The sequence below is a fragment of the Drosophila albomicans genome, chromosome 2L (assembly GCF_009650485.2).
Source record: "Drosophila albomicans strain 15112-1751.03 chromosome 2L, ASM965048v2, whole genome shotgun sequence".
Taxonomy (NCBI): domain Eukaryota; kingdom Metazoa; phylum Arthropoda; class Insecta; order Diptera; family Drosophilidae; genus Drosophila; species Drosophila albomicans.
In genome coordinates, this window is record NC_047628.2 from 13,048,643 (window position 1) to 13,076,506 (window position 27,864).

The 27,864-nt window shown below is 37.1% G+C and overlaps 3 protein-coding genes across 12 annotated transcripts in view; all 3 read left to right on the top strand.

Moving 5' to 3' along the window:
* The window catches only part of LOC117563965 (dual specificity calcium/calmodulin-dependent 3',5'-cyclic nucleotide phosphodiesterase 1), a 99,176-nt gene extending 78,431 nt beyond the window's left edge, over positions 1–20,745 (top strand). For 4 of the 10 annotated variants that reach the window (XM_034242546.2, XM_034242542.2, XM_034242543.2 and 1 more), the window contains 6 exons: positions 91–204; positions 770–832; positions 2,476–2,931; positions 16,077–16,326; positions 17,732–18,809; positions 19,899–20,745. In XM_034242546.2, coding sequence (XP_034098437.1) covers positions 91–204; positions 770–832; positions 2,476–2,931; positions 16,077–16,326; positions 17,732–18,809; positions 19,899–20,050 — 2,113 coding nt within the window. In that variant the 3' untranslated portion in view covers positions 20,051–20,745. Of the gene's footprint in view, positions 1–90; positions 205–769; positions 833–2,475; positions 2,932–12,818; positions 13,305–16,076; positions 16,327–17,731; positions 18,810–18,955; positions 19,231–19,898 lie in introns of those variants that run through there. The other 6 variants (XM_034242549.2, XM_034242548.2, XM_034242545.2 and 3 more) reach the window with 5 other exon arrangements.
* LOC117563968 (polycomb protein esc) lies at positions 3,761–5,869 on the top strand. Its single transcript, XM_034242556.2, has 4 exons — positions 3,761–4,146; positions 4,215–4,348; positions 4,424–4,595; positions 4,659–5,869. The coding sequence occupies exons 1-4, from the start codon at positions 4,084–4,086 to the stop codon at positions 5,568–5,570; spliced, it is 1,281 nt and encodes a 426-aa protein (XP_034098447.1). The 5' UTR covers positions 3,761–4,083; the 3' UTR covers positions 5,571–5,869.
* Positions 20,746–23,140: 2,395 nt separating the features above from the next.
* On the top strand, positions 23,141–27,800 carry LOC117564778 (cyclin-Y-like protein 1). The gene is made up of 3 exons (XM_034243677.2): positions 23,141–23,169; positions 24,622–25,846; positions 26,641–27,800. The coding sequence occupies exons 2-3, from the start codon at positions 25,009–25,011 to the stop codon at positions 27,021–27,023; spliced, it is 1,221 nt and encodes a 406-aa protein (XP_034099568.1). The 5' UTR covers positions 23,141–23,169; positions 24,622–25,008; the 3' UTR covers positions 27,024–27,800.
* The last annotated feature ends 64 nt before the right edge of the window (positions 27,801–27,864 follow it).

Consider the following 27,864-nt stretch of genomic DNA (forward strand, 5'->3'; position numbering starts at 1 on the left):
ACTTTTATCAATAAAATTCATCAGATTGTATTGTAATTAAGATATAATATATGATCTCTATTCGCAACTAATCGGTACTTTCTCTCACAGAATACGCAGTCTGTTGCGCCGCATGGATCATGAGACCGTCGCTTACGAGGACATGCAACGTAATCTGCATTATGCAGCACGTGTGCTCGAAGCGGTCTTCATAGACGAATCAAGGTAGGTGAAACCTTTGCATTTATGTTTTGTTCGCACAACTTGTTGCTACTACTAGTTGTGCCATTTCGCTAACCAACAAAACAAATCTAATCATGAACCGGCAAAAAACGAAACTAAATTTACAAAACAAACAACAAATTAATTGCAAAAGAAAATCAATTTGCTGCGCGCTTTCGGGGATCATACTACAACAATTGGTTGAGGCTTTATATAGTGTATACAATTAGTAGGTTTTCCCATTTTGTGTATAATGCTGCGTAGTTCGAACAATAATTGAATTTTGCATTCGGATTGCACACAAGGCAAGCTTCAAACAAAAATCTCATCTACTATTGTGTTTCGCCATCGGATCCCTTATAGCATATCTATACCAAACATTACATACTATACTACTAACTACTATTACTACTACAACAAACTTATATCATATGAAAATCTATCACATACTTTTAGCTAACAACAATTTCTGTCTATTTTTTTATCGTTTTTCCGTTTTACAACTTTCACACGTTTTTATATACCTTTTTTTTCTTTTTATATCTGTGTGTGTCTGTTGTTTGTGCAGAAGCCCCACATCAGGTAAAAGTAAATTGGGGCAGATTGCGTCTTCATCCGTTGACAGCGAAGAGTAAGTCTTTATAGAGTCAACTTGAGCTTTGGTTTTGTCGTTAACTTTGTTGATTTTTAACTATCTCTCTCTCTGTCAAAATCTCTCTTTCTATTTCAACTCCTCTTAACCTCAACGCGTGCTCACATCAACTACAAAACTTACTTATCCCACCCCTAAATCAGAACAACAAAAACAACAACTACTCTTCTATTCACCTCATCCAACTCTTTCTTTAACTCTCCTCCTTCTCTCTCTCTCTATCTATCTCTTTCTAACTCTATTAACTTTCTCTCATACGTTGTAGTGCTATTTTCAGTTGATACTATGTCGAGTAAACTGAATACTCTACTAAGTTTTATTGCCTTGCTCTGCAGTATCGCTGCAAAAATAATATGATTGTCATCTCATCTATCCTCTCATCTATCCCAAAAAATTCATAACTAATAAATGTCATTTTAAAGTCAGAGAACGCGTGTATTTTAGAGAAATAATATATAGTTTAGTGGAAACTTACTACTACAGTGTACATTATCAGTATGTTATCTCTACTACTACTCAGAATCGTGTGATATAATATTTGCGTACATTATTCTCCTCCCCTTGCAATCAAAGCACCGTATCAATTGAACGAACTCTGTCTCACTCTCTGTATATCTTTCTCAACTGTGTCTCTTTTTAACACTCAAACATCAAAGCTCTCGGTGTATTTGTTATGGTTGTCTCTAATTAGTATCTTGAAGAAGTTGGTCCCAGTTAATCCCCATGATTTCGCCAGATATTGACATCTGTCTTCGCATCATCTATCTTTACTTCTCGCTACTCGTTACTACTTGTTTACTGTACGCTTGCTATAAAAACAGAAAACTAATCGGTTCTTTTTTTTTGGTTTTATGTTTAATTTGGAAAGCTAAAAAGCAAAGTACAGTCACACAATGAATAGTTTTTATTATTTACAACCACACAACCAGATAGTCTCGAGCTTTCAATTAAGTGCCCCACCCCAACTTCGTCTGTCAATCACACACAGCGTACATTTATTATGGACTCCATTAAACGGATACATTGCAACTGGCTGAATTCATAGTATACTATGAATTATTCACAACTTTGGGACACGATTCTTCGATTTGCATAGGATTTGTTGTTTGGGGGCGGTCTGTTAGGGGCGTGGTTTGAGGTTAACTACCATACAAAAGCAAAAACAAAATGTCGACAATTCAATTCGTCGAAAGTATGCAACACTATTTTTTATTCGCTTGTACTGAAAGTGAATTGAATTTCACTTCGCTTTTGGACCAAACTAATCCACTCACACTAATGACTTTTAAAATCAAACAAGAAATAACCACAAATAAAAAGCAAAACCAACTGAAAAATGTAAAAAATATTGCAAAAAACACTTACCTCTACTGATGTGTACTATTTATTTGTTTCTTTCTATTGCCAACCATATTTTGAACACTATCAAAAACACACACACAATAAAAAAATTGCAAAAAAAAACCAATACGTCAACGAACGATCCGGCAACTTCTTTCGTATTACAAAATATTTGTTTGTCTGTATCGGTTTCGCTTTTACTCACTGCCAACTGCTGTGCGAAAAAACACTTGACTGCCCTACTCACTCCCTCTCACACACATGCAACTTTGTGTGAACAGCGAGTCCACGAAACAGTGCAAAAATCTCAACAACAACAACTCCAGCGGCAGCTGCAGCCTCAACAAGGCAGCGACTGAAGAGACCGAAGCTGCGGCATCAGACAATCAAACAGAGAGCATAGAAAGCCGCACAAAAGGTGTCTCTTTAGCGCCGCAAACGCACAGTGGTCCAACGGGTCCGCCAGCATCGGCCAAGGAAACGACAGAGATGGCAACAAAACCGTTAGAAACCGTTACCGAATCCGCACAAGAGGAGCACACAAACGCGACATCGGCGGCAACAGGGTCAGAAACCGCGGCGACGACGACAACAACAACAGCGACGACGACGACAAGTGAAGGCGGCGCTGGTCAAAGTGTTTCCAGCAGTAGCAGTTGCAGTAATAAAGCGACCGTTCAGCGACAAAGACGCCTGCGCACTCCCGTCTGGGCGAGATCAATGTCGACGAATAAAACGTACTAGCAAAAATGGTTTTATTACTCCCTTTCTCTAAAAAAAAAAATTAGCGTAATTTTGTATGCATTTTCAGTTCATGTACAAACTATTTACCGTTTTTGCGTTGTCTTTTACGTTGTTTCGTTATGTTAACCAACACTGCCAGAACAAAAACCAAAAACTACTCTGTCTCTCTCTCTGTCTCTCTCCCTACTGTCTGTCTGCCTTTCTAACTTTCTGCCTATAAATCTTGAGAAATGTCTACGTTCATTTTCTGCTGCTGTAAATACTATGACTATGTAGATCCTGTCTACTATAATACTATTTTGTTCGCTTCAAACTACATATGTATGTGTAAATAAATGTACTATAAGCTCCCATTTATTCAACACTTCCCCCCACCCTCTTTTCAGCGCTCTCTGTACTGTTGCCCCCCTTCTTAACCATGTGCTGCGTTTTATACATTTGTTACATCAATTTCTATATATGCATACGTTTGTAAATGTCCTTTAACTGTTTTACCATTGGCATGTGATCGTCCCGCTCATCTTTAAACATATACAACTTGTTAAACTTTTAATTATTTTCACTTTTTGCTTGCGCATGCCGAGAACTAAAAAACTTCGCGCTTCCTTTATTTAACCGATATCCCGCGAGAACTGTGCTATTAACCGTTACTGTTAGGGTGTCACTTTCTTAATAATCGATATGACAGTTATTGTATTTTTATATGAATCATTCGATTTTAGGAGTGTTTGAACCTTTTTCTTATAGAACATATTTTGTTTAAGCTAAGTATAGGAATCCCATAATTGTCGGAAAATCTTCGCACTTTAGTTTTAATGATCGTTGGTCAAATGCGCTGTTGAGCATTACAGAAAACGGTTATCGTGTAATACAACGGCAGTGTTCAATTATCGAAAACGCTGCTGTTAACTCGCTGCAGACTACGTTAATCGTGAAGTACAGCGGCAGTGCTAAGTTATCGAATACGCAGCTGTTAACTCACAAAGGCACTGTTAATGATCGCCTAGTGGCAACGCTGACCGCGTGTTTTGCCGCCAAAAAAGTGAACAAAAACATAGTTTTTAGCAGATTTAAATGTTTTATGTAGCAAACAGTGGTTGCCAAACAATTAGTGGAGTGCCCGCAGTGTTCTAAACAAAAACGCCATGAGCAGCGATAAAATTAAAAATAGCAACGAGCCCAACGAAGAATCGGACGAATCATGCGGCGTAAGTTTTGTTTGTGTTCTCGATGCACTAAAAGCAAACTGAAAAATTAATGACCAACAATTGAATAGGACGAATCGGCGAGCTTTACCACAAATAGCACCACATCCCGCAGCAAATCACCGGCGTCGAGCACGCGCAGCAAACGACGCGGCCGACGCAGCAACAAATCGAAGACCAAAAGCGGCGCTGCCTACAAATACGAGTAAGAGCGAAAAAGGGAACGCGCATATTTGTTATGATTGCTATTTCACTTACTCTGCACCCTACAACTAAACAGCTCGCATGTTAAGGAGAATCATGGTGCAAACATATTTGGCGTCGCCTTCAATACGCTGCTGGGCAAAGAGGAGCCACAAGTGTTTGCCACCGCTGGCAGTAATCGTTGCACCGTCTACGAATGCCCACGCAAGGGAGGTTTAACTTTATTGCATTGCTATGCGGATCCAGATGTGAGTTTGGGAATGAAGTTCATGGACAATCTAAACTATAAAATGTATTGTTAACCTTTGCAGCCCGATGAGGTTTTCTATACCTGTGCCTGGTCCTATGATCTAAAAACTTCAGCTCCTTTGCTGGCCGCCGCAGGTTATCGGGGCGTCATACGCGTCATTGACATCGAACAGAATGAGGCTGTGGGCAATTATATTGGCCATGGTCAGGCCATCAATGAACTGAAGTTTCATCCACACAAACTGCAGCTACTTTTGTCGGGCAGCAAGGATCATGCCATACGCTTGTGGAACATTCAATCGCATGTTTGCATCGCCATCTTTGGCGGCGTCGAAGGACATCGCGATGAAGTACTCTCGATAGATTTTAATATGCGTGGCGATCGCATCGTTAGCAGCGGCATGGATCATTCCCTTAAGTTGTGGTGCCTCAACACCCCCGAGTTTCAGCACAAAATCGAACTGTCGCACAGTTTCAGTCAGGAGAAATCAACTCTACCATTTCCCACGATTACCAAGCATTTTCCTGACTTTTCCACACGTGATATACATCGCAACTATGTGGACTGTGTGCAATGGTTTGGCAACTTTGTGCTGTCCAAGTCATGTGAGAATGCTATTGTTTGCTGGAAACCGGGGCAGCTGCATCAGAGCTTTGAGCAATTGAAGCCCAGCGATTCGTCGTGCACGATTATTGCTGAATTCGAGTACGACGAATGTGAGATTTGGTTTGTGCGCTTCGGCTTCAATCCGTGGCAAAAGGTGATTGCGTTGGGCAATCAACAAGGCAAGGTTTATGTGTGGGAAATGGATCCCAGTGACCCGGAAGGTGCTCACATGACCACATTGCATAATCCACGCAGTGTGGCAACGGTGCGTCAAATTGCCTTCTCACGGGATGCCAGTGTGCTCATCTATGTTTGCGATGATGCCACTGTTTGGCGTTGGAATCGACGCACTGCATCCGCCCTCTAGAACGGGGCATATTTTCATTTGCCAACCACAAACCAAATCTCAACGTGGCCAAAATGCATATCTGCGCCTAGTTCCTAGTTATTAACAATAAAATTGCACAAATTTACATTGTAATTGCTGAAAATTTTACATTTAAATGGAATGATATTTCAAACTATTGCATTTCATTTTATTTATGCATTATATGCTGAAAAATCGAATTTAAAAATTAAACAAAATTATTTTTAAATTTATTATATCCTCTACAATGACTGTCCTACCGCCAAGCCAATAAAATAAAAATATTCATGATGTTATCGCTGAAATAAAATTATTGTAATTACTGAATTTTCTATTTTATTAAAGTCCTGTTTTAAATTATTGTGTTATAACAAAACAACTTTCAGAAAAAGCTTGAGAAAAAATATTTCCTTTGAATCTAAATCATTTTCTGCACCAATTTGATACCATTTCGATAACTGCTTAACGAAAAAAAATCTGCATTTCGAGCGACCTTCATTTTGTTGACCATTTGGCCACTTATTTATTCCACCAACACTTTCATCACCACCCACTCAAGCAATCAGCCAGCTAATTGAAAACGCAGTCAACTGCATACAATGATATCCGTAGACACATCGGATGCTACAGCAAAAACTCAATTTTTTCCACCGCTTCCCCCAAATTTAATTAGCGTGTGTGCAGTTTGCCAATTAGAGATGGGCGCTTGAGACCAACAAGGAAAAAAATACTGTACGACCAGTATTTAATACCAAGTCACGCGCGCATAACTACTTAAAAGCGCAATGTGACCGTTAATTATATATATTGTGAAATTGAACTTACTATCACACTGTTTGCTCTGCGCCAATTAAAGTCGCGCTTTAAAAAAGTATATACAAAAAATGAACAAAGTTCCACTTTGCTGTCCCCTGTTGACCATTTTCTAATCGCGTTGGTGAATCACAACCGCATTGCATCGCATAACAAACGACCACTGCCCATTGACCGACCGCCATTTGTATGCATTGCTGCACTTGAGTTGGAAGGAGCAATCGAGGAGCCGGGTGAGTGAAACAAATGCGACGAAATTGAAACTGCCAACACTCTGCCAAGGATGCGATGAAGCGGCAAAAACGCAAGAGCGCAGGCATCCAGCAAAAGCAATCTAATCCAATTCAAGCTGAGCCATAACAGCTCCCAGCAGGCTTATTAAGGGACAAAGTGCCGCAACGCTCTTTATGCACTTGCGCAAGCAGAAAAAGGTTTAAATATATGGAGTCTAGACTGTTTAAATATGGCGTACTGTTATACTGACAATGCTAAGCAAACAAATTTTAAACTGCTTTAAGATGGCCGACTGTTATACTTGCAAGCAACTTGTCTTAGTGCAAGTTGTTGTACAGCTCAAACTGCTTTCGTATAACAGCAATTTACTTGGAGTAAAAATTACTTGGCAGCTCAACTGTTATACTGAAAGTCTTTGAACCTTGTCTCGTTGTTTGTACAACATTTACATATTGATAAAGAAAATTAGATAAGATATTATTTCTATAGCGCGCGTCGTAAAACGAAATATTTTTTATTATATTTTTGGTATGCGCTGTGCTGATTGCTTGATTGAGTTTTTTTTTTTATATTTTTGTGCACTGTACTGCGCATCTCTGTCTGCTGTTCTTCTTTCTTTGTTCCCAACATGCGTTGACTGCGCATCTCCTCCATTACTAGTTCTTCGTTTGCTTGGGATGTGAGTAATTAGCCAAGTTTGACTTTGTCGCTTGGCGGTACTTTTGGGTGGAGAAATTAATCCGTCCGTCATTTTGTCATATTTCTAGCATCTTTGTTACCGTTTGTTCGTTTGTTCTCTTCTGCTTTTTGTTTCGTTATGTCTCTCGTGTGTGAACAAAAATACTAGATGCAACTCAGCCACCCAGTCCCTAACCTCAAACTCCTCCACTGGCACCACAGTCTGTCGCAGCAGCTCTACACATGTGCTCAGCTATGCTCGCCATAGCATCATCAGCATCAACGACAGTGACAGCAATAAACGAATCATACGCTTGCGGTTTGTCTCCCTCTCTCTTTCTCACTCGCTGTAATTTTGTTGTTGCACTCGCCAAAAACACAATTACCCCCACCCCACTAGAACAGTCATTCGACAATGATTTGCGTCTTTCGACTCACTTACTCTCACTCACACACTCTCTCACACTGTCGCTCTGTTTGTGTCACTTACACACACACACACACTAAGCACTTGTCAGCCAAAAATTAATCAAGCTAACGCCGCAGGACAAGTCACTTGTGGGCGTCGTCTGCTGTCACTTGAATACCATGTTAAACATGTGCGGATGACACCAAAAATTAGTTTAGCATGTCATTTGTGTCGCCCAAAAGAGCTCGCGGCTCACAAAACCAAAAACTCCTCTTAAGCCCAGTGACGTTGGCTTCCTTGGCGCCATTTGGGAGTAAGTCTTAAGCTCGCTAAGCTCTTAAAAGCGAACTGTCCTCTCACTCTCACTTTCTTGCTCTCTTCACTTTCACTTTTGCTTCATGCACTTGGTGCCATTTCATTTGCACAAATGACTTTTAAAGTCTCCAGAGCGCTGACCAGCAGCTTAATAAACTACAGTGGGGCCAAGAAAAAATGACAGTCGCCTCTATAATAACACTCCACCTCACTAGCTGCACCTTGTAGACTTTCATTCATAGCGCAAAGCCAAAAAAAATCTCCAAGCTCAAGCGTCGTCAATACACCTTGTAGACTTTTGATCAGCCCACACTGCCGTCCCTAATGTCGTTTCCCCCCTTTGAATCTTATCAGCTAATTTGTTGACGCAATATTCGTTTTGTTTAATTATGATAAAAACAAAAAAAAAAGAAATAATAAAATGCAATAATAAAAAATAAAAAAAACGAGAGAAATCAAAAATGATTTTGTAAAAAATCGAGTTAGATATGCGCGAGTTTGTGGATGGGCTCTCTTATTATTATTATTATTGCTGCCGTGTCGATATCAATTGTACAAAATTCACAAATTAAATGCCATTTGCGGCTTCATTCATGCCGATAAGGTGCCAAATGATTTTAATGTCTCTTCAGTTTTTCAACTCGTCGCAAACAACGCGTGTGAAAAATGTGAACAAAATACAACGCGCATTTCCAATAAATCATAATTAAAAATCAAATTTATATATAAATAATATAAACAAATTGTCTTCGTCATGCTGCAGCAGCGAGCAAAACCTAAAAAGTAATTATCCAATGTGTCATTAATACAAATTAACATTGATTTAAAGCAGCACACAATTATTGAATGATTCATTTGAGGTCTGGAGGGCCAGATCAAATTGCAAGTAATTAAAACGCGAAAATTGAACTGAATACAGAGAGAACTAGGTCAATTTGCTTGTTTTTTTTTTTTTGGCTGGCCAAATACAAGTTGAAGGTCGCAAAACTGTGTTGGCCAATTTATATGGATAACGGCTCGCAGTCATCAATCATCTTTCGCGTCAATTGGGAGACGGGGCCCAATAACTGACCCAAAAAATACAGACCCAAAAGAAAAACCCACAACGCACAACAGTCGTCGTCCCCCTTTCAATAAAGGCCTAATATTGGTTGTATCTATTTGGCCAAAAGGAAAATCAATAATAAATGATGTTAACTGCCAATTTTTGCCACATAAGCAGCAGCGTCAACGCTTTGACCGTAGAGACGACAGCCGCATCAAATTCAAAAGGACCTTCTGTGTCCTGTACTATGCCAGAATGCCACTCGCCGTTGTCCTTTGACAACAACAGCGAAACAATGAACACAAAACAACGAACACAGCTACTACGATGACGATGTACACACACTTTAATCAGTCTGCCCCCAGGCAAACAATGCCTTGCGAGGGTCGCTTAATTTGTTGCTTCTTAAAGGGAAAAATTAAAAAACAATTATATCAGATAATTCTATTGAATATTGAGTGGCAATACAAAGGATATAAAGATGTCAATTGGTGAAAACCAATTAGAAACTGAACTAAATACTACGGTCAAATAAAGAATACAAGAAAAGAAGCATAAATTATTATAATTAAAGTAAATTTTTTATAAAGACTACACATAGTTACAATTATGCACAAAAAATTCCCAAGAATATTGCTTAATTAATTGATAAATTAATTTTATATAGGAAAATCTAGATTGCGCAACCATGATATGCAATAGTATAAATTAAATAATATAATTTGATCATTTCATGACAGAAATATAAATATTAAATTTGTTGTTCAGCAAATGCTGAAAGATGGAAAAGTGGAAAAATTGTTCAATATTGCAAAAAATAAATAGACAAAAGAAATGTCGAAATTTCCTATATAAATTTATTTTTGCATAACTTTAATATTATTATTATCGTAAAGAATATTTTTTTTTGGAAAATGCAAATTCTGTATAATCTAGCTAGGAGAAAGAGATAATTAATTTGCTGTGGAATTAACGGCCTACGTTTCCACAATATTTTAGCTTTTTCTTCCCCTCTCTCCCCAACTTCACGAGCAGCTCTCTAGAAGCAGCATTCCCAAGGTTTTCAATCTAATGATTCCGCACACGCAATGGTGCTTGTTCCTGGCTTTTGTGATGTTACACGCATGTCCTGCCAAATGGTCTATATGGGAAGCTGCATGCGAGACGGGAGAGGGGGAATTTCAAAAGCCCCCGGTAAACGAAAATCATTGACAGAAAACAATGTTGTCAATTTGGCAGCAATTTCCCGTGTACGACGGGGCGGCAATGACAACGGCGGCGATGACAAAATGTGCCTCAGGCATTTTTGTGCGACGGGCACAGGAAATTGCACGCATAACTATTAAGTGGCATACTATACTTTTTTTGGAGAGGGAAGCAGAGCTGGGAATCCGCATTATCATTTGTGTTGTGGCCCGCTGCCCTCAAATGAGCCTTAAAATCAAGACACAAGGCCACAAAACGGTTCGCTAGACACTTGACATTTGAGGCCCAAAAAATGGCTAATGGCTTTAAGCTGCAAATTGTTGTCTTAAGATTTTAAGACACATTTTTGTACACAAAAACAAAAGATGAGATTGTTCTAGGCGTGACATGAAGAACTAACCGAAACTTAAAGGCAAGAACTATGAATGTACATTTTAGAATGCTTTATAGTCGCTGAAATGTTTATACAGTGCACATTAAACACAATAGTGTACTTTTTAATCCCGAAAATAATTTCTATTGCATTTTACATTAGATACATAAAATGTTACTATATATAATCCATTGAAATAATATTTTATATATTTTTAATGACTTGTTTTCTGTTAGCACGAGACATCTTCATGAAGTTAAAGAATAAAATTTTACATTACATTGTAGTACGTATGTAAATGTCAGGTAACTTATTTACTATATATGTATATTATATAATATATACGTAGAACAATTTTAAATTAAAATTTTCTCATTAATTCTAAGCTCAAAGCGCACGAAAGTTTGCAATGTTTTCCAGTGCGTCACTCGAGGCGCGAACTCTCCACTGAAGTGTGCGAACGAGATGGCAGATGGAAGGGTACTCAGCTGAAGTCTTCCATTAGTAGCTTGGCAACCTGTTGCCTCTCGCTTTCGCTCGCGTGATTTCTAAATGCACTTAATGCGAGCTTTTATGTGGCAATAACTGCAGCAATTCATTTAAACCAAACGCCCTGTGCACGCAACAAAAATTCGAATTCCGAATTTGTATGTTTGGAATTGTAATTGTAATGAAATGCAATTGGAGAAATAAACAAAACTGAAAACAGTTTTTTCCTCACCGCTCTCTCTACCTGTAAGATAGTGGGAGAGAGAGAGATGGGGAGAGGGGTGTGGGCAGGTGGCGACCTCGAGTCCGACGCCATCTTGAGATTCTTCGCTAGCATGCAAAGTCATTAAACACAATAAAGGCAAAACGCCAAGGCTTAAGAAGTTAGAATTTGAAACTTTTCGACTGCCGAATACGCGGTAAATACAAATGAAAAACACAATAGAAAATATATATAAAAAATATATTAAAAAAATGATACAAATAATTTATAGAATCTTATATTATTGTTTGCAATACTTTGCAATTATTTTCCAGCTAATATATTAAATTTAATTTTAAATTATTAATATATAATATCTTTCATAGAAATTTTTATTCAAATGATATATTTTTATTCAAATCACTTATTTATTGTTTCTAGTATAACTTTACAAACTTTACGACATTTGTATATTTTTTTAAAGGAATTTATATACAATACTGTTTTTAAACATGATTATCATAAAGAAAATTTATGTACAGAGGCAAGAAGTTTCATAACAAACTTTTAAAAAAAATTTTAAAATTTGCCATCTAAATCTCATTCAAGTTTTTCCAGAAAAATTGAGAACTCTACGAGCTTTAGTTTTTTAGATTAAACTATTCATACAAGCGGACAGACAGACAGACGGATGTCTGTGGTGTTTACATTATTTAAACTTCTAGTCGATTGTCGATTGTGAGTTATTCATTATACCCTAGACGTACTCTTTTGACTGCCGGGCATCAAAAGAAGGAAGTTAGCAGCTGTGGAAAGCCTTTGTGCTCGTGACGTTGTCGTGTTTATCAGGCCAGGATATAGCTCGAGTCATGGCTCTATAGTTGCTGCCACGAGAGTATTACGAGTGCTATATGTATATAGAGATGTTGTTGTTGTTGTTGTTACTGTTGCCAGCTAGCATTTTGTGTAATTGTTTTGTAGTAGTAAAAGAAAAATATACGACGCTGCTTTTGCACATAATAGTTGAGCTACCCCAACCGCCTCCTCTTCGCTGCTTCTGCTGCCATCGTGAGTTTGCTTACATTTTATTTTCTTCTGCTCCTTGCTGACATAATTGATATGCCCTCTGTGTGTGTGTGTGTGTGTGTAAGGCTGTGTTTTACAGTGACTACTGACTTGACGCTGCTCCGCTTGGCGTGTGGTCGACTGCTCTGCTCTGCAACAAAGCACGCATAGCCTGTCCGTTGTTGCTTCCTTGAGCACGCAAAGCAGCAAGAGCAGCAGCAAAGTACAAAGCAGCTCCCTTGTTTCGCAATGTTGCCGCATTTTAGCGGGTTTTAGTTTAAATTTAACTCGCAATGAGCCAACTACACGCGCCGCAGCAAACAAGCACCTAACGCCGCTGTCAAAGAAAACGCAAAAGAAGAGAAGAAAAGGCAAAAAAGTAAGTTGTTGCCTGCCGAAAAAAAGAAAACGAAAACGAGAAATAGCTGCACAAATATTTGCACACGTGTGTGTCAGTGCTGCCATCCCCCTCGCACTTCGTTAAAAGCGCATTTCGAGCTAATTGCAAATCGCTCTTCCTCTCTCTCACTTTCGCTCTAACGTGCTCTCGTGTCGCAGTGAAGTCAGTGATAAATTACGGTTAATTTCGAATGTGCGAATAAATAGAAATCGAGAAACGAATTGACATTGACACAAAGTCAATTTATGCGACGCCAATCCATGTCAACATTAACGGCACAAGGAATAGCAGCCACAACAGCAGCAACAGCAGCAGCAGCAGAGGCACAATTATTTGGAGCAGCGGCAGAGCGATTGACGTATTACAGAATCAGAAGCATTTGCTTCGTGATCGTTGCGATGAGTCGCCTGAGGCGTGAAAGCAGCCGTCAAAGCGTCATAACCGTCGAACTCATACAGTTCATAATTCAGTATCGCGCCAAGGAGACGCAGGAAAAGAAGAAAAGGTGCGATTCTACAACTCTCTACTATTCAGTGCAAAAGTTACTATCATTTATCCAAGAGAAAAAAAAACAAAAAAAGCAAAAGTCATAAAGTCAAAGTTAATTGAATAACAAAAAAAAAAAGAAGAATGTTGTGTATTACTGAAGCGGAGCATGCCATGAAAACGGAATGGTATTACATAAATTATTCGTAGTTAACTCTCTCTCGACTCTCTCAACAAATTCACACAAAACAATGCAAATCAACAAAATATTACTCTACTCGCTGCAATGAAATATCATTGCCATTTCGCTTGTCACTCCTTTTTACTACGAAATGCACACACACACACACACAGACAGCGATAACAACAACAACTATAAACTGGTGCTCGCTCGTATATTGCGGTTAGAATTATGTAACCGCTCGACGACGAGCACAACAGGAAGCTAGCAAAAACTATTCCAGGGATGTCTGGTAAAATACCGAGAATTCTAGCAACTGCTTTCGCTTGAAAGCAGCACAAGTTCTAAAATATTCAGTTAGAATTTGATTTAAGTAAATGCCAGACTCAACAGCAAGTCTTTGTTGTGTGCGGATTACTCTGCGGATAAAGCAGTTGCTTATGCAATTGTTGTTTTGAAATATATGTAGAGTTGAAACTCAATTTGGCTACAATTATCTAGCAATCCATGGCATAAGAATTTGAATAGTTTAAGCATATAGAAGGACCAGACTAAAAAGATTTAAACATCTGTATAACGATGAATAGATTAGACCACATTTAATATTAAGCATAGGTAGTGTTAAATCATACTTCCTCACCAATTATATTCTACAAATTATCTACACCAAAACAAATAAATTGAATAATTTGCTAAACAATATGGACAAGAATTTTATGTACAGCACTGAGCTCGGTTTATACAGACGATTATGAGACGAAAATGTTACAATTATAATATTATTAGGTATACGTAGAGTTCATTCTTAATTCCTCTGCACATCATCAATTGTTTTAACACGTTGAATATAAAATAATGCGAAATATAAAACATATTGTTTCTAAAGATGATACATAAATCATTATTCATGAATTTTATAGTCGAATTTAAAAAGTTGAAATTCCTTATAGGAAAGAGAGTGTTAAAATAATAATGAATAATCACTCAGTATATATTAAAATTTATTTACGGTCTATTGATCTAAAAAAAATGTACAACAATAAAAAAATTAATTGATATATAATTTTCAAAGAATAATTGAATTATATGCAACTCAAACAATAATCATTAACTATAAAAAGTTATTCATATTTTAAAGTAGAGCAAAACTTAATAAAGTCTCTACTTGTTTATCGATAAGTAACGTAATTTACGTTGGGAGTCAAATTCGTAATTTAATAAAGTTATTATTATAACATTTTTAACTTAAAAAAAATTGTCAGCTATAAAATTCGCGTTGACATTTTAAATCTAACCAAAGGCAACTCGAGCAAACGATTAAATCGCTGCTGCTTGGCCTCGTTAGATTCGTCTATCGATAAGCATAATCGTAATCGGCTTTGAGGGCGCACTTATCGTCCGTTTTGTTGTTATTGCTCTTCGCGTTGCTGCAGCATCACTGCGACTAATTAAGCATAATTGAATCTAACGCTAATTCGCTTAAGTCGTTTGCTCCCAGACGCGTCTCGCTTGAGTGCTTCACCAGCTTTGCAACTCCCCCCTCTACTCACTCTCTCTCTCTCTCTTTCTCACTCTTTGGCTGCCATAACGAGCAACTTTTTTATGTTTATTTTTCTTCACATTTCTTATCCTTTTTACCTGTGTGTGTGTGTGTGCGTGTGAATTTCTTGGGAAATTTTCTGGAAATCGTTGTCGAGTTGGAGTTGAAAGTTGCCATGGAAATGTGCACTGATTGAGGCTGTCAAACTCGTTAACTCGTCCCTCTTCGTGGCGCCCCGTCTCTCCTCTGTCTACATACACAACTAATTGACCAATTAGTCTGATATTTCAGTGTGTTGCCAATGCCAATGCTACAGGCTCGAAAAACATAACTATTCTATATGCAAAGTCCAAGTCGAAGTGAAAAGTCGAAAGTCCTTGCGTCTTTGTCGCACGTTGCACGTTTGTTGTTGCACCCTAAAAAGAAAATAACTACGCATGCAATTAGTGAATTCGTTTAGCATCCTTACAAACTCACACTCACAAACATACACACTATCTCTCACACACACACACACACTTTCACACTCACACATACACGCATGCACCTGCCTGTTCAGCTTCTTAGTGAATTTTTGCATTCAGTTCCCACTAAAAATAAAAACGAATAATAATTCTCCTCCTCTTTGTCTTGCATTTTAAACAGTTTTTCGTTTCACATTAAAAAAAAATGGAATGAATTTTCCTTGCACCCATCCTAAAGAAGACTTTTCCTTTTCCGCCAAAATAAATTACAAAACACAAAATAACTCTGAATTTTCGTTGTAATCTTTTTTACGTTGTTCTCGTTTATTTCTGGTGCATTTTGGTTTCTTTTCCTTTCTTAACTTGAGCTACAAATGACAAGCAACAAACAAAATTGCGCTACATAAATTGAATTTATTTAACTTGAATTTCTGTTGAGTTTTTCAATATTTAACACTTTTATTTGTTACCAAAAAAAAAAGAAGTACAAATTATTAATAATAAAATTAGTTATTATGGGAGAACATTGTGAAACCCAACTAACAATATGTTTTCTCTTCAATCCCCCCCAATTCCCAAAAAAAAACCCAAAAACAAAACCTTTAGGCGTCTGGCCGACGAGGATGATGAACTCTCCGAAGTGCAACCGGATGCGGTTCCGCCGGAAGTGCGCGAGTGGTTGGCATCGACGTTCACCCGTCAAATGGCCACCACTCGCAACCGGAGCGATGAGAAGCCCAAGTTCCGATCGGTGGCCCACGCCATTCGAGCCGGCATCTTTGTGGATCGCATTTACAGGCGCGTCTCCAGCTCGACGCTCATGCAATTCCCTCCCGACGTCGTCAAGTTGCTCAAGGTGAGTGCACAATAAAATAACTAATATCAATTTAGTTTTTAAATGTAGGCAAAATAAATAGAATAGACATAGCTTAATTTACACAAATAAGAATCATTTTAAATGTGCCCCAAAAAGTATGCTACATTAATTGATAGTACAAATTTTATAACTTGCAAGAACATGATTTTGGATCACTTTTAAAGAATCCATTCCTTATACGCATTAGTCAAGCCGAAGGCCGGTGTTTTAAAAATAAATTAGTGTTAGCCTTTTTAAATAAATAAATAAATACTGGTTACACTACTTAACTTTTAAATTAGAGCAGAAACCAAGTTTATAATATTATATTATTTTCAATAATTAAAAGGATAACTGAAAAAAGTCAGTTGTGATATTAGAAAGGAAAGCAACATAAATATTATAGAATGACAGCTTCATTTGCGAATAAATAAAAAAAAGTGACTTCTTTGTAATGTAAATATAATGTAATTGTATTGTATTTTCCTTAAATTGAATTTTCCCTAAATGTATAATGAAAAAGATAGAAGATAAAAGATTTAATGCAAATTTACGACATTATGAAAAATATATATTTTCCATACTACTTCCATAGTACCTATCAGAAATAGGGTTAAGATTGTGCTCATTATTAATAAGAATAAACATTTCATCAAAAGATTGGAACAACTTAAAAAAAATAACTTTAATAATAAAACGAGCAGGTAAACTATTATCAAAAATTATATTATAAATAAAATGATCTAGCATCTTAAAATTGTAAACTATATAATATAGATATAGATAATTTAAATTGCGAAATATCTGCTATCCAATAAAAGTAAAACACTGCGGTGATTAATTTTAAAATATACACCGCAAAAACCATAAGTTATATTTGGTATATAAGTGGCGATTGAAAATAAGATTAAGATCTTCACCAAAAACTTGCGCCGGAGTGAAGAGAGAATTACATTTTCAAAAAAAAAAAATCATAGAAAATTAAATTTTAAATAATAATTTAATTTAAATTTCTATTTAGTCGAAAATTAAATGTGAAAATAAATAGACATTTTCTATATAATAAAAATTGAATTATTGCTAGAAAATAAACATTTTCAAAAGAAACTTAGAACATAGATAAATATAGGAAATTCAATTAAACATAGTCAACAAGAAGTCTTAATCACTCATTTTTAAATAACATTTAAATTTTTATTTGGTAGTAAATTTTGAAAATAAATAAAGTTCTATATATGTAATTGAATTATTGCTAGAAAATAAACATAAAAGAAACTTACACAAAGCTAAGTGTGAGAAATTCAATTAAACATAGTCAAAATGAGGTCTTAATAACTCCGCTCTATAATTTATTGAATTAAAGTATTTTACATAAACAAATAATAAAATGTTTTTCTTCCCCCAGAATCTCGATGACTGGACTTTCGATGTGTTTGCGCTGACTGAGGCGGCCAGCGGTCAGGTGATCAAGTACGTGGCCTACGATCTGTTGAATCGCTACGGGGCGATGCACAAGTTCAAGATAGCACCCGGAGTGCTGGAGACGTTTCTGCATCGTGTCGAGGAAGGTTATTGTCGCTATCGCAATCCATATCACAACAATTTGCATGCGGTGGATGTGATGCAGTCGATGCACTATTGTCTGTGCAACACGGGCCTCATGAATTGGCTGACGGACTTGGAGATATTCGCCTCGCTGCTGGCGGCGCTGTTGCACGACTTTGAGCACACCGGCACCACCAACAATTTCCATGTGATGTCCGGCTCGGAGACGGCGTTGCTGTACAACGATCGCGCTGTGCTGGAGAACCATCATGTGAGCGCCAGTTTTCGGCTAATGAAGGAGGACGATGCTAACATTTTGTCGCATTTATCGCGCGAGGAGTACAAGGAGTTGCGCACGCTCATCATTGACATGGTGCTGGCCACCGACATGACCTATCATTTCCAACAGCTGAAGATAATGCGCAATCTGTTGACGCTGCAGGAGCCAACCATTGACAAGTCGAAGGCATTGTCGCTGGTGCTGCACTGCTGTGATATCTCCCACCCGGCCAAACATTGGGATGTCCATCATCGCTGGACCATGCTGCTGCTGGAGGAATTCTTTCGTCAGGGCGATCTCGAGAAGGAGCTCGGTTTGCCCTTCAGTCCGTTGTGTGATCGCAAGAATACGCTCGTCGCCGAGTCACAGATTGGTTTTATCGATTTCATTGTGGAGCCCAGCATGACCATAATGTCCGACATGCTGGAGCATATTCTGGCGCCCATTGCGCCCGTCATCAAAAATAAACCGGCACCGTTGCCCGAAGAGTCGAGCAATGCTCACAACGAGGACGCCGTCGAGGAGGCGAAGAAGCGCAATGTCTGCGCCATGACACGCAAGAGCATACCGGGTGCAGTCTCCAAGTTCACCATCACCAAGCCCTGGCTGACGTGCCTCACGGAGAACAAGCGCATCTGGAAGGAGCAGGCCATCAAAGGTAAAGACGAGAGTATTCCTTTTTCCTTTTAATTAGCTGCCTCCTAATTGCATTTCAATGCTGCTTTGATCCAGCTTTTGAGCAATTTGGAGTGGACAGCATATTAGCATTTTTCAATTTTAATCCTCATCCTCATCCTTACGCAGAGCTCTTAGAACGCAGAAGAAAAAGCAACTTTACATAAAGCAAGCAAGTTCCTCTCCTCTCTCACTTTCCCACTCGTTTGTTCCTCTCTCTCTCTCTCTCTCTCTCTCTATCTCTTCCTCCCTCCAATCTAAAAATATTCTACAAAATGTCCTGCGTAAATTAACTAATTGAATTCTAGAAATTGTGACAAGCCTCTGACACGCTGACAGTTTAATCCACATTTCATAATGTATTTAACAATAAAGCTTTAAATAGACCAAATGCTATTGTCTTCACTTTCTTACGCAACATGTTCAAAATTGGTTTTGAAAATCTGATTATAGTGGTTGCTGTAATCTATCTAAATTATACATTATTGAAACTTGTATAATTGCTGAAGAATTTCAAGCTCAGATTTATATTAAATTCTATCCTATCCTAGCCTATCCTCTCTCTCATTCACTAAAATGATTCTCGAACTAGACCCTAATAAGATCTTCATTTGTTAAATTTGTAGAATAATGTTTACATCAAATATTAAGAATATCAAAAGTATTTGTCAAAGATTTTATATTTTTAATTGAAATTTATTTATTTTACCCCTGCAAGCTATAAGACTACATAAAAACAGCGTTTCATTTATTAATTTTTATTGAATCTTGTTTCTATTATTTTGCATATTTACATACTTAACTCAAATGAAAAGTTTTTGAATCTACTATATAAGCAAAAAGAAATGTACAAAATCAATTTAAAAATCATAATCAGAATATTTTCAAATAATCAGAATTTATTCAAAAGAATAAAATAATTATTGGATTTATTTTAAATTGTAACTTTTCCATGTTACAAATGTAAGTAAGTAAAAGTTCTAATTTTATGATAACTGTTAAGATAATGTAAATTCCATATATACAATTAGAAAAACTAAATTGTTAATTCATATTTTGATGCCCTTTGCAGATGCCGAGGCACGAGCGCTGGCCGCCGCCGCTGAAGCAGAAGCCGAAGCTGAGGCCGAAGACAAGGCTGCAGCGTCGGAAACGGAAGCAGCAGCATCAACGGCTGACGAGCCGAAGGCAGAGGCGACAACAGAGGGCGCTGCTAGCAACTAAAAATGATGCTCTCTCTCTTATACAACAGAGGGCGCTGCTGGCAACTAAAAATTGTGCTCTCTCTCTAATACTAAATACACTGTAGTCAACTAAGTCCCATAAGCATAAGCAGCAATCTATGAAAGAAAGAAATAGAGAATATACTACATTTAAATCTAAATAAAGTAATCATAAATAATTAATAGAGAAAGATATACATATATATATAAATAAATACATACATATATAGAAATCTATGTAAAACCGCACCGAGACAACACACAAACTATGTAGCGAAACTGTATAACTGAGTAATTCCAGGAGAACCAGTGTTGATTAACGTAGCAGCAATAGAATCCATGTTCGTAGATGATGATGATCAATCAAAACAAAATACTGAAAATCATTTAAAAAATGTATACATTAATCATATATAGATAAACGTACTATATATGTGTGTATAACTAATTGATGTATCATTTGTTGTTGTTAGTAAAAACAAAATAGTAATCGTAATAACACTGAAAGCGAAAATATTAGCAACAACAGCATTGCACAACACTAGCAGGAACTCTGTAAATAGGCGGCATTTGTTCTAGAGTATTGTTCTCCAACAACAATTGATAAGCATTTACTTAGCTTAGCTCATAGAGAGATTTCTTCAACTTCAACTTAATCTTCATCTTCGTTTTTGTTATAGATCAAACATGGTACTTTTCTTAATGATTATTTGTATGATTTTTTGTAACGCAAAATATTTAATTAAATACGAAACTTTTTTGTAATCATTTAAGTATACTCTTTATTTCCGAAACTTTGCTCAATTTTTGTTATAATGGATAAAGAGGATGATCGACGCCAAGGGCTGTCTAGATATTAAGTACCTAACTAAAAATACCTGAAAATCTAACACTTAACTGAATAGCTATAAAACAAATGGAAAAATGTAAATATCTCTAACAAAAAAAGGACCTCTAACAGACTTTCGATTCACGTGAATTTCCACTCGAACAAAAACAAAAACAAAAAAGTATATGATGCACATGGCTACCTACTCTACATATACATATATTCGCCGTATATGAATGTTAAGAATATATTTACACATATAAAACATAATACTAATAATATAATATACCTAACTAAAAAATACATGGCACATGGTTTAGCAAACATATTTATTTTTATACGTGCGACGGATATAGAAGAGAAACTTAAACCAAATACTAAACCAAAAATATGTAACTAAAAACAAACAAAAAACACAAAAAAAAAAAAACAAAAACACACGATTCTTTTCAGTTCAGTTCTTTGTGTGTGTTTTTCTCGTATTCGAAGAAGAATCCAAACTCAAAATGTTTTAAACGTTTTTCAAAATGTCTGATAGCGGGACCATTCTTTTAAGATTTACCATTGCTCTTTACACAGCAGACGGCGATCGAGTCCAGCTAGATAAGGGAAACAAGTCGAAATAGCAGATCGATAGAAGGGATCGATAGTCGATAACCAGATCGATAGTCAGGCCAGGGCTGGAGACGGTGGGCAAAGGGCAGTGGTAAATGCGCTTAGCAGTAAGGTACCAAATTATCAGCTGAAATTGGGATCATAGCTTTATTAAGGTAGTCAATACTCGTAATTAACTACTGTAGTTGGTAACCACAAATCATCTGACAACACACACATGCATACACATGCAAGTTATGTGTGTGAGTGTGTGTGTGTGCGTCAGCATGTGTCTGTGTGTGTATGTGTAAAGGCCGCATTAGCCATATTCGATAAAATGGAATAAAACTAAAAATAAAAAGAAAAAATAAATATTATATTTAATCTATTATTACTATTATGTACTCTTAGCTGCAGTAAATACTCAACAAATACATATACATATACATATACATATACATAACCAATATGTACATATACATACATGCATATATAGTACTGTTATATATGAATATCGAACAAATTGAAACGCTCAAAGCGAATAGGCAAAAAAAGAGTTATAATCACTTCTAAATGTAAAGAAAACAAAATATAATAAAAAATTAAAATCAAAGTTAGGCATAGGTCCGAATAGAGGTCCTTTTGCATATCCTTCAGTTACTAGCGCAATGAACTTGTTATAATATCTCTGTTACTTAACGTACAATACATTCAAGCATATGTCTTAACGTTATTAGCAACAATGATTACCGTAGTATTGTAGCAACAACAGCAACAAAAACAAATATTACGCATACGCCTATTAATAAGAAGAAGATTTTCTGGCTCCATATATACGAAGGTATTTATAGGAATATTAATGATGCACAAAAAAAAAAAAAAAAGAAACTAAAAACGATAGCATGGTTTTCCTATCGCCATATCTTTTTCGATTTTCAGTAGTCAAAATATAATAATAATAATAATGATAATATTATTATAACTATACATACAAAATATGTGTATACAAATATATGAGTTAAAAGCAATCATTACATTTAAAGAAATAAAACTATTATGGAATACAAATGATAAATAATACATATGTAATACTTAACCAAGCAAAAACAAAAAAAAAAAAACCTAACTAAAAGTATGTGAGTTTTGTGTAAATAAAAAGTGAATATAAAATAATAAATAAAGATAACCTATACTTTAAAAACTAGCACAACATTGATACATTCCTAAAAAGTCGAAATACCATTCAGCACGCTAAACTGTAAATAATTTTGTGTTTCATTTTTCGATCTAAACTTACAATGCCTCAGCAAAGAACTTATACTATTATATGATGAAGTAATTACTTAATATCTTTTTAATTTTCCTACTAAGTTCCAACTCAAGCAAATATTTAATATGCGTAAAATTATCGGCTGAGGTCTGTGCTTATTACGAAATACCTTCAAGAATATATATAATAACACCATATGACTTTTAATATACTAATAAAAATATTATTATTAAACCTAAAGCAAAATGAGTTTAAATTGTTAACATATCGATAACGCAATTATCGAACCGCAAGCTGACTTTACAGCGCTGCTAATTAACAGCGCTGCAACATTACCATTTCGAGCTTAACATTAACAGCTGTTGCAGTGTGCGCGCTTCCCAAGCGAATACCATTGTGTACGTTGCACGCTGACTGTCAGTTTATTGTAAGTAGCTGCACAACAAAAAAGTAATAATTTTCTGCGTTTTCGTTTGCTTAAGAATTTCACAATAATTAATTAAACATGCGCAAAGTCGCTGAGTGCTAAGAAGTGTATTGCAAATTTGCAAATGAATTAAATGAAATTAGCAACAGCAGCACGTTTAGATTGTGCGAGAGGCTACTCTGTGTATGTGTGTGTGAAGTTTTTGCTCATGGCGTTGCCATGCAAGCAGCGGCAACTTAAGAGACTGCTAACGCCGCTGCCGCTGCTACTGTTGTTGGGATATTTGTTGTTGGTGCATAGCAGAAGAAAAATAAAAAGACCATGATTAATATTGGAATGTTTTTGGTCAAGTGACAGTGACACACTAATCTAAAACGAGGGCTATCTAGAGCAACAAACCGACCGCCTGACCATCAAAACTGCAGCCCCGCCCCACTGAATATATTCAAGTGTCTTTACCTTACCCCCTCCCACTCTTTGCCTTTAACCAAATTAAGCAACAGCGTTCCACACACACACACTGAGACACACACACCTTTACACCCACTTGCCGATTGTGTCGTGCTTGGACTTAATTAATTTTGCACAATAATAATCTAAGCGCCAGCGAGCTGTGTAAATAAAAGCAGTAGTCGCAGAGAATGATGACAAAGTGAAGGAGGAGGGGGAATCTTATCGCTCGACACACGACACAAAAAACACTTGGTGATGTTGAGGCGGCGCACACAGGGAAAGGGGAGTGGCAGCATCTCGTTATCAAAGTGTTTTGTGCATATTTGCGAATACACTAAAAACGTAACTGTTTCTTAAAGAAGTTTGGGAGAAGGAAAACGGGAATTGAATTGTGTCTGAAATTGGCTCTGCATAATGATAGTTTAAGCTAAAGATTGGCATAAATGAATAGCCAAATGATAGCTCTTCGAAAGTAGCTTTACCTTCCGATTAAAACTGTTTTGCTTTAATCTTTTGATTATGACAACATTCCTTTATTTCTGTCTGACCATAAAAAAACTTCTATCTTCAACTGATAGCTTCTCCTATATATAGAATGCTCATGGTATTCACTGATGGAAGACTGAAATTGGAGCCAAGCATAGCTTAAAAATTATATTTCAGAAATAATTGCCTAAAGAAGTACAGAAAAAAGCGCTTGAACCTCTCTAAACTCAGGCAATGTTTATGGTAGATAAGTTTATCCACATTTGTCTTGTGCCTGTTAAAGTAATTTCATATTTTCCCTTTAGCCGCAATACTGATATTCTTTGTTGAATTGCCATCTGACTGAGAGACTGTAATTTCAAAAAGATTTTAATAGTTGATAAGAATAAAAATCCGAGCTGCAATTGGGTCAAATACAGCTCCAAAGTTGTCAAGAAAGGGCGAACAAAACTGCCGGGGAGAACTCTGCCTACTAAATAACTAATCAATCTCTTTTCATGTTTCATTTTGCAGCTCCTTGAGCTTTTTTTGTTGTACGGCGCTTGGGGCAGCAGCAGCAGCACCATATACAGCAGCCAGTGTTGCAGCAGTTATTGTTGAACGATACGCCAGCGCCATGCACATAGAAACCGCGACGAGTTGTCAACCAAAACGAGCAAGTGCCAAAAATCGCAGCGTGCCGTTAGCGTGAGCTAACTTTTCAAAACGACTTTAAGAGCGACACAATTTTTGGCCAGCTGAAATCGAAAAAAGACACTCAGCAGAGAAAGAAAAAGAGAGAGAGAGAAATTGGAGACATCGTGGAGAGACGCCCGCCCCCCAAGAAACCTAGTCAAGACGCTTAGCAGTTGCATTTATTTTTGTTATTTACGATTGTAAGCCGCACCGCATTTTCCAGCCATGGGCAACAAGAACTCGTGCTGTGCCTACTCAAGTCCACAATCCGATCGCAAGTCCAAGGATATACCGCCCGTCTTCGAGGAGCGTCATCAGTTGCCGCACACATCACAGCATCAACTCGATGGCCATCATGGCGGCGGCAGTGGCAATGTGGCGATGTCCGTGCATCATCAGCAGCATCATCAACACCATCACTCACATCATCAACCCGGCGGCGCTGGTGATAACTATGAGAATCAACAGAATCTGCAACACATTTCTGAGCGTGAAGCGCTCGAGGGCGAAGAGGATCCATCGGTAGATCCCACGGCTGCCACCATGTTTCTGGAGCGCTCCAAAGTGGAAAATGGCGGCATGACACGTAAACGTTCTCAGCATCAAATTGCCCAACAACAAGGTGGCAGCAGCACAGGAGGAGGCGGAGGAGGCGCAAATACACCGGGTGCGAATAGTTCGGGAACGGGAACTGGCGGCCTCAAGAAGAGCTCGTCGTGCTCGACCATCTATTTGGATGACAGCACTGTGTCGCAGCCGAATTTAAAGAACACAGTCAAGTGTGTTTCGCTGGCCATTTACTATCACATCAAGAATCGTCAGTCGGATCGTCGTTTGGACATATTCGATGAAAAGCTGCATCCGTTGACGCACGATCATGTGCCGGATAATTATGACACTCAGAATCCCGAACATCGACAGATCTACAAGTTTGTGCGCACACTGTTCAATGCCGCCCAATTGACGGCCGAGTGTGCAATCATCACGCTAGTCTATCTGGAGCGTCTGCTCACCTATGCGGAACTCGATGTGGGGCCATGCAACTGGAAGCGCATGGTGTTGGGTATGTGAAAGCCAGACTCATTCAATCATCAGTCGTTAAAGTAAAGAGTAACGAGAACTTAGGGAATTAAATATAACAAGTAGATAAAGTCGTTAATGTAACGAGTGACGAGAACTTGGGGAAATAAGTATAACAAGTAGTTAAAAAAAAAAAAAATGCTTAAATAGGGTTCCTTCCAAAGGTTTCTTTGAACTAGTATTATAATATGCATGCAAAACTCGTTCAATCATCAGTACTTAAAGTAACGAGTAACGAACTTAATACAGTATAACAAATAGATAAATAAAAATGTTTAAATATTCTATCCTAAGCCATTTCGAACTGCTTCTCATTCAATAATAAGTCTTAAAGTAGCATTTTATAATTAATTTTCTGTAGTTTATGCGTCAGAATCTCCTGTCATACTCATCTACAGCGTTACTAATAGGTTAAACAATTATAAACTTCTCTTTATTAAATCACTGGAAATAACTCTTGTATGTAACGATGACGAGTAGAAAGTCTTTACTTTAACTTAGTGTACAGAAATGTGAATAGTAGAGTCAGAGAAGTGCAAGAGTTATATAAGAACTGATTACATTTTTGTATAACTAAGAACTCTTTTGCCATAAATACTCTCGTTACTCGTTGCAAATTACCACAAAACTAACAAGTTTGACTATCAAGTGTTAATTAAATGTATTTCTTACTATATTAATTATTTTTAAACATTCCTGATACTCGTCACAAAGTAACGTGTGTCGCACAATCCGTTTTCTTGGTCCGTTTCTAATGGATTTCCAATGCTTTTGCAGGTGCTATACTGCTTGCCTCCAAAGTATGGGACGACCAGGCAGTGTGGAATGTCGATTACTGCCAGATACTCAAGGACATTACGGTCGAGGATATGAACGAGCTGGAGCGTCAATTTCTGGAGCTGCTGCAGTTCAACATCAACGTTCCATCGTCCGTCTATGCCAAATATTATTTCGATTTGCGCACGCTTGCCGAGGCAAATGAGCTCAATTTCCCCACAGAGCCGCTCTCCAAGGAGCGCGCCCAGAAGCTGGAGGCGATGTCGCGGGTCATGCAGGACAAAGTGACCGCCGAGGCGCTTAAGAACGGCATCAAGAAATGGTCCTCGATGGACAACATCAGTCAGGGCGGTCCGCGACGTAGCGTGGCCATATTATCGTGATTTATATTAGCTTATTAAAACAACTAAACCACACAACTGTATTTTAATCTGTAGTAGTGCAGCTCCTCCAACAAGAGCATCCATACAGTATCCCCTAAAAAAAACAAAGAATAACCTGTCCTTCCTTGATACAAAACAAACAAAAAAAACAACTGAATTGCAAAAGAATAACATAATTTCTTTATTTTCTATTTTTTATTGTCGACTTAACTATAACTTAAACACTTCTCATATATGTACATTTAGATATATTGAAAAGGATAAAAACAAAGCGAAAAACAATTTTTGTATAATTTAATTTCATGTAATACCGTTAATAAACTTTACGAGAAAGTTTTTTAGCCAATTACACCAACCGAATTGCACACAAAAAAAAAAAAACAACAAGAAGAAATTAAGTGAATGTTTTTAACAATAATAACAATACACAAACACACACACATTTGTCTCGAATTAAGGACCACTTTTTATATATACAACACTATGCCAGCATATTTGTATATTCTTGTAAGCGAAACTACCGATTGCAGTCAAGGATTTGGATGATTTTAAAATACTTGTAATATGCCTACAACAATTGCATAAAGAAACGCGTAACCAATTGCCAAAAAACAAAAAAAAAACTTAATGAAAAACATAGAAAATGTACTGTATAAAAAATACTTAAATATTTCAAAGATTGTACAATTTTGTGTAATTGGTTTTTAGTCACAACGACAACAAAATATCGAACTAATTCCAATGGATTCCAAAGTGACTAATCCACCAAAAACAAAATATTGTATTTTTAACATGTCTGCGCCGTTACGAATTTAACTTTGTTTATTTCAATTATGTGATT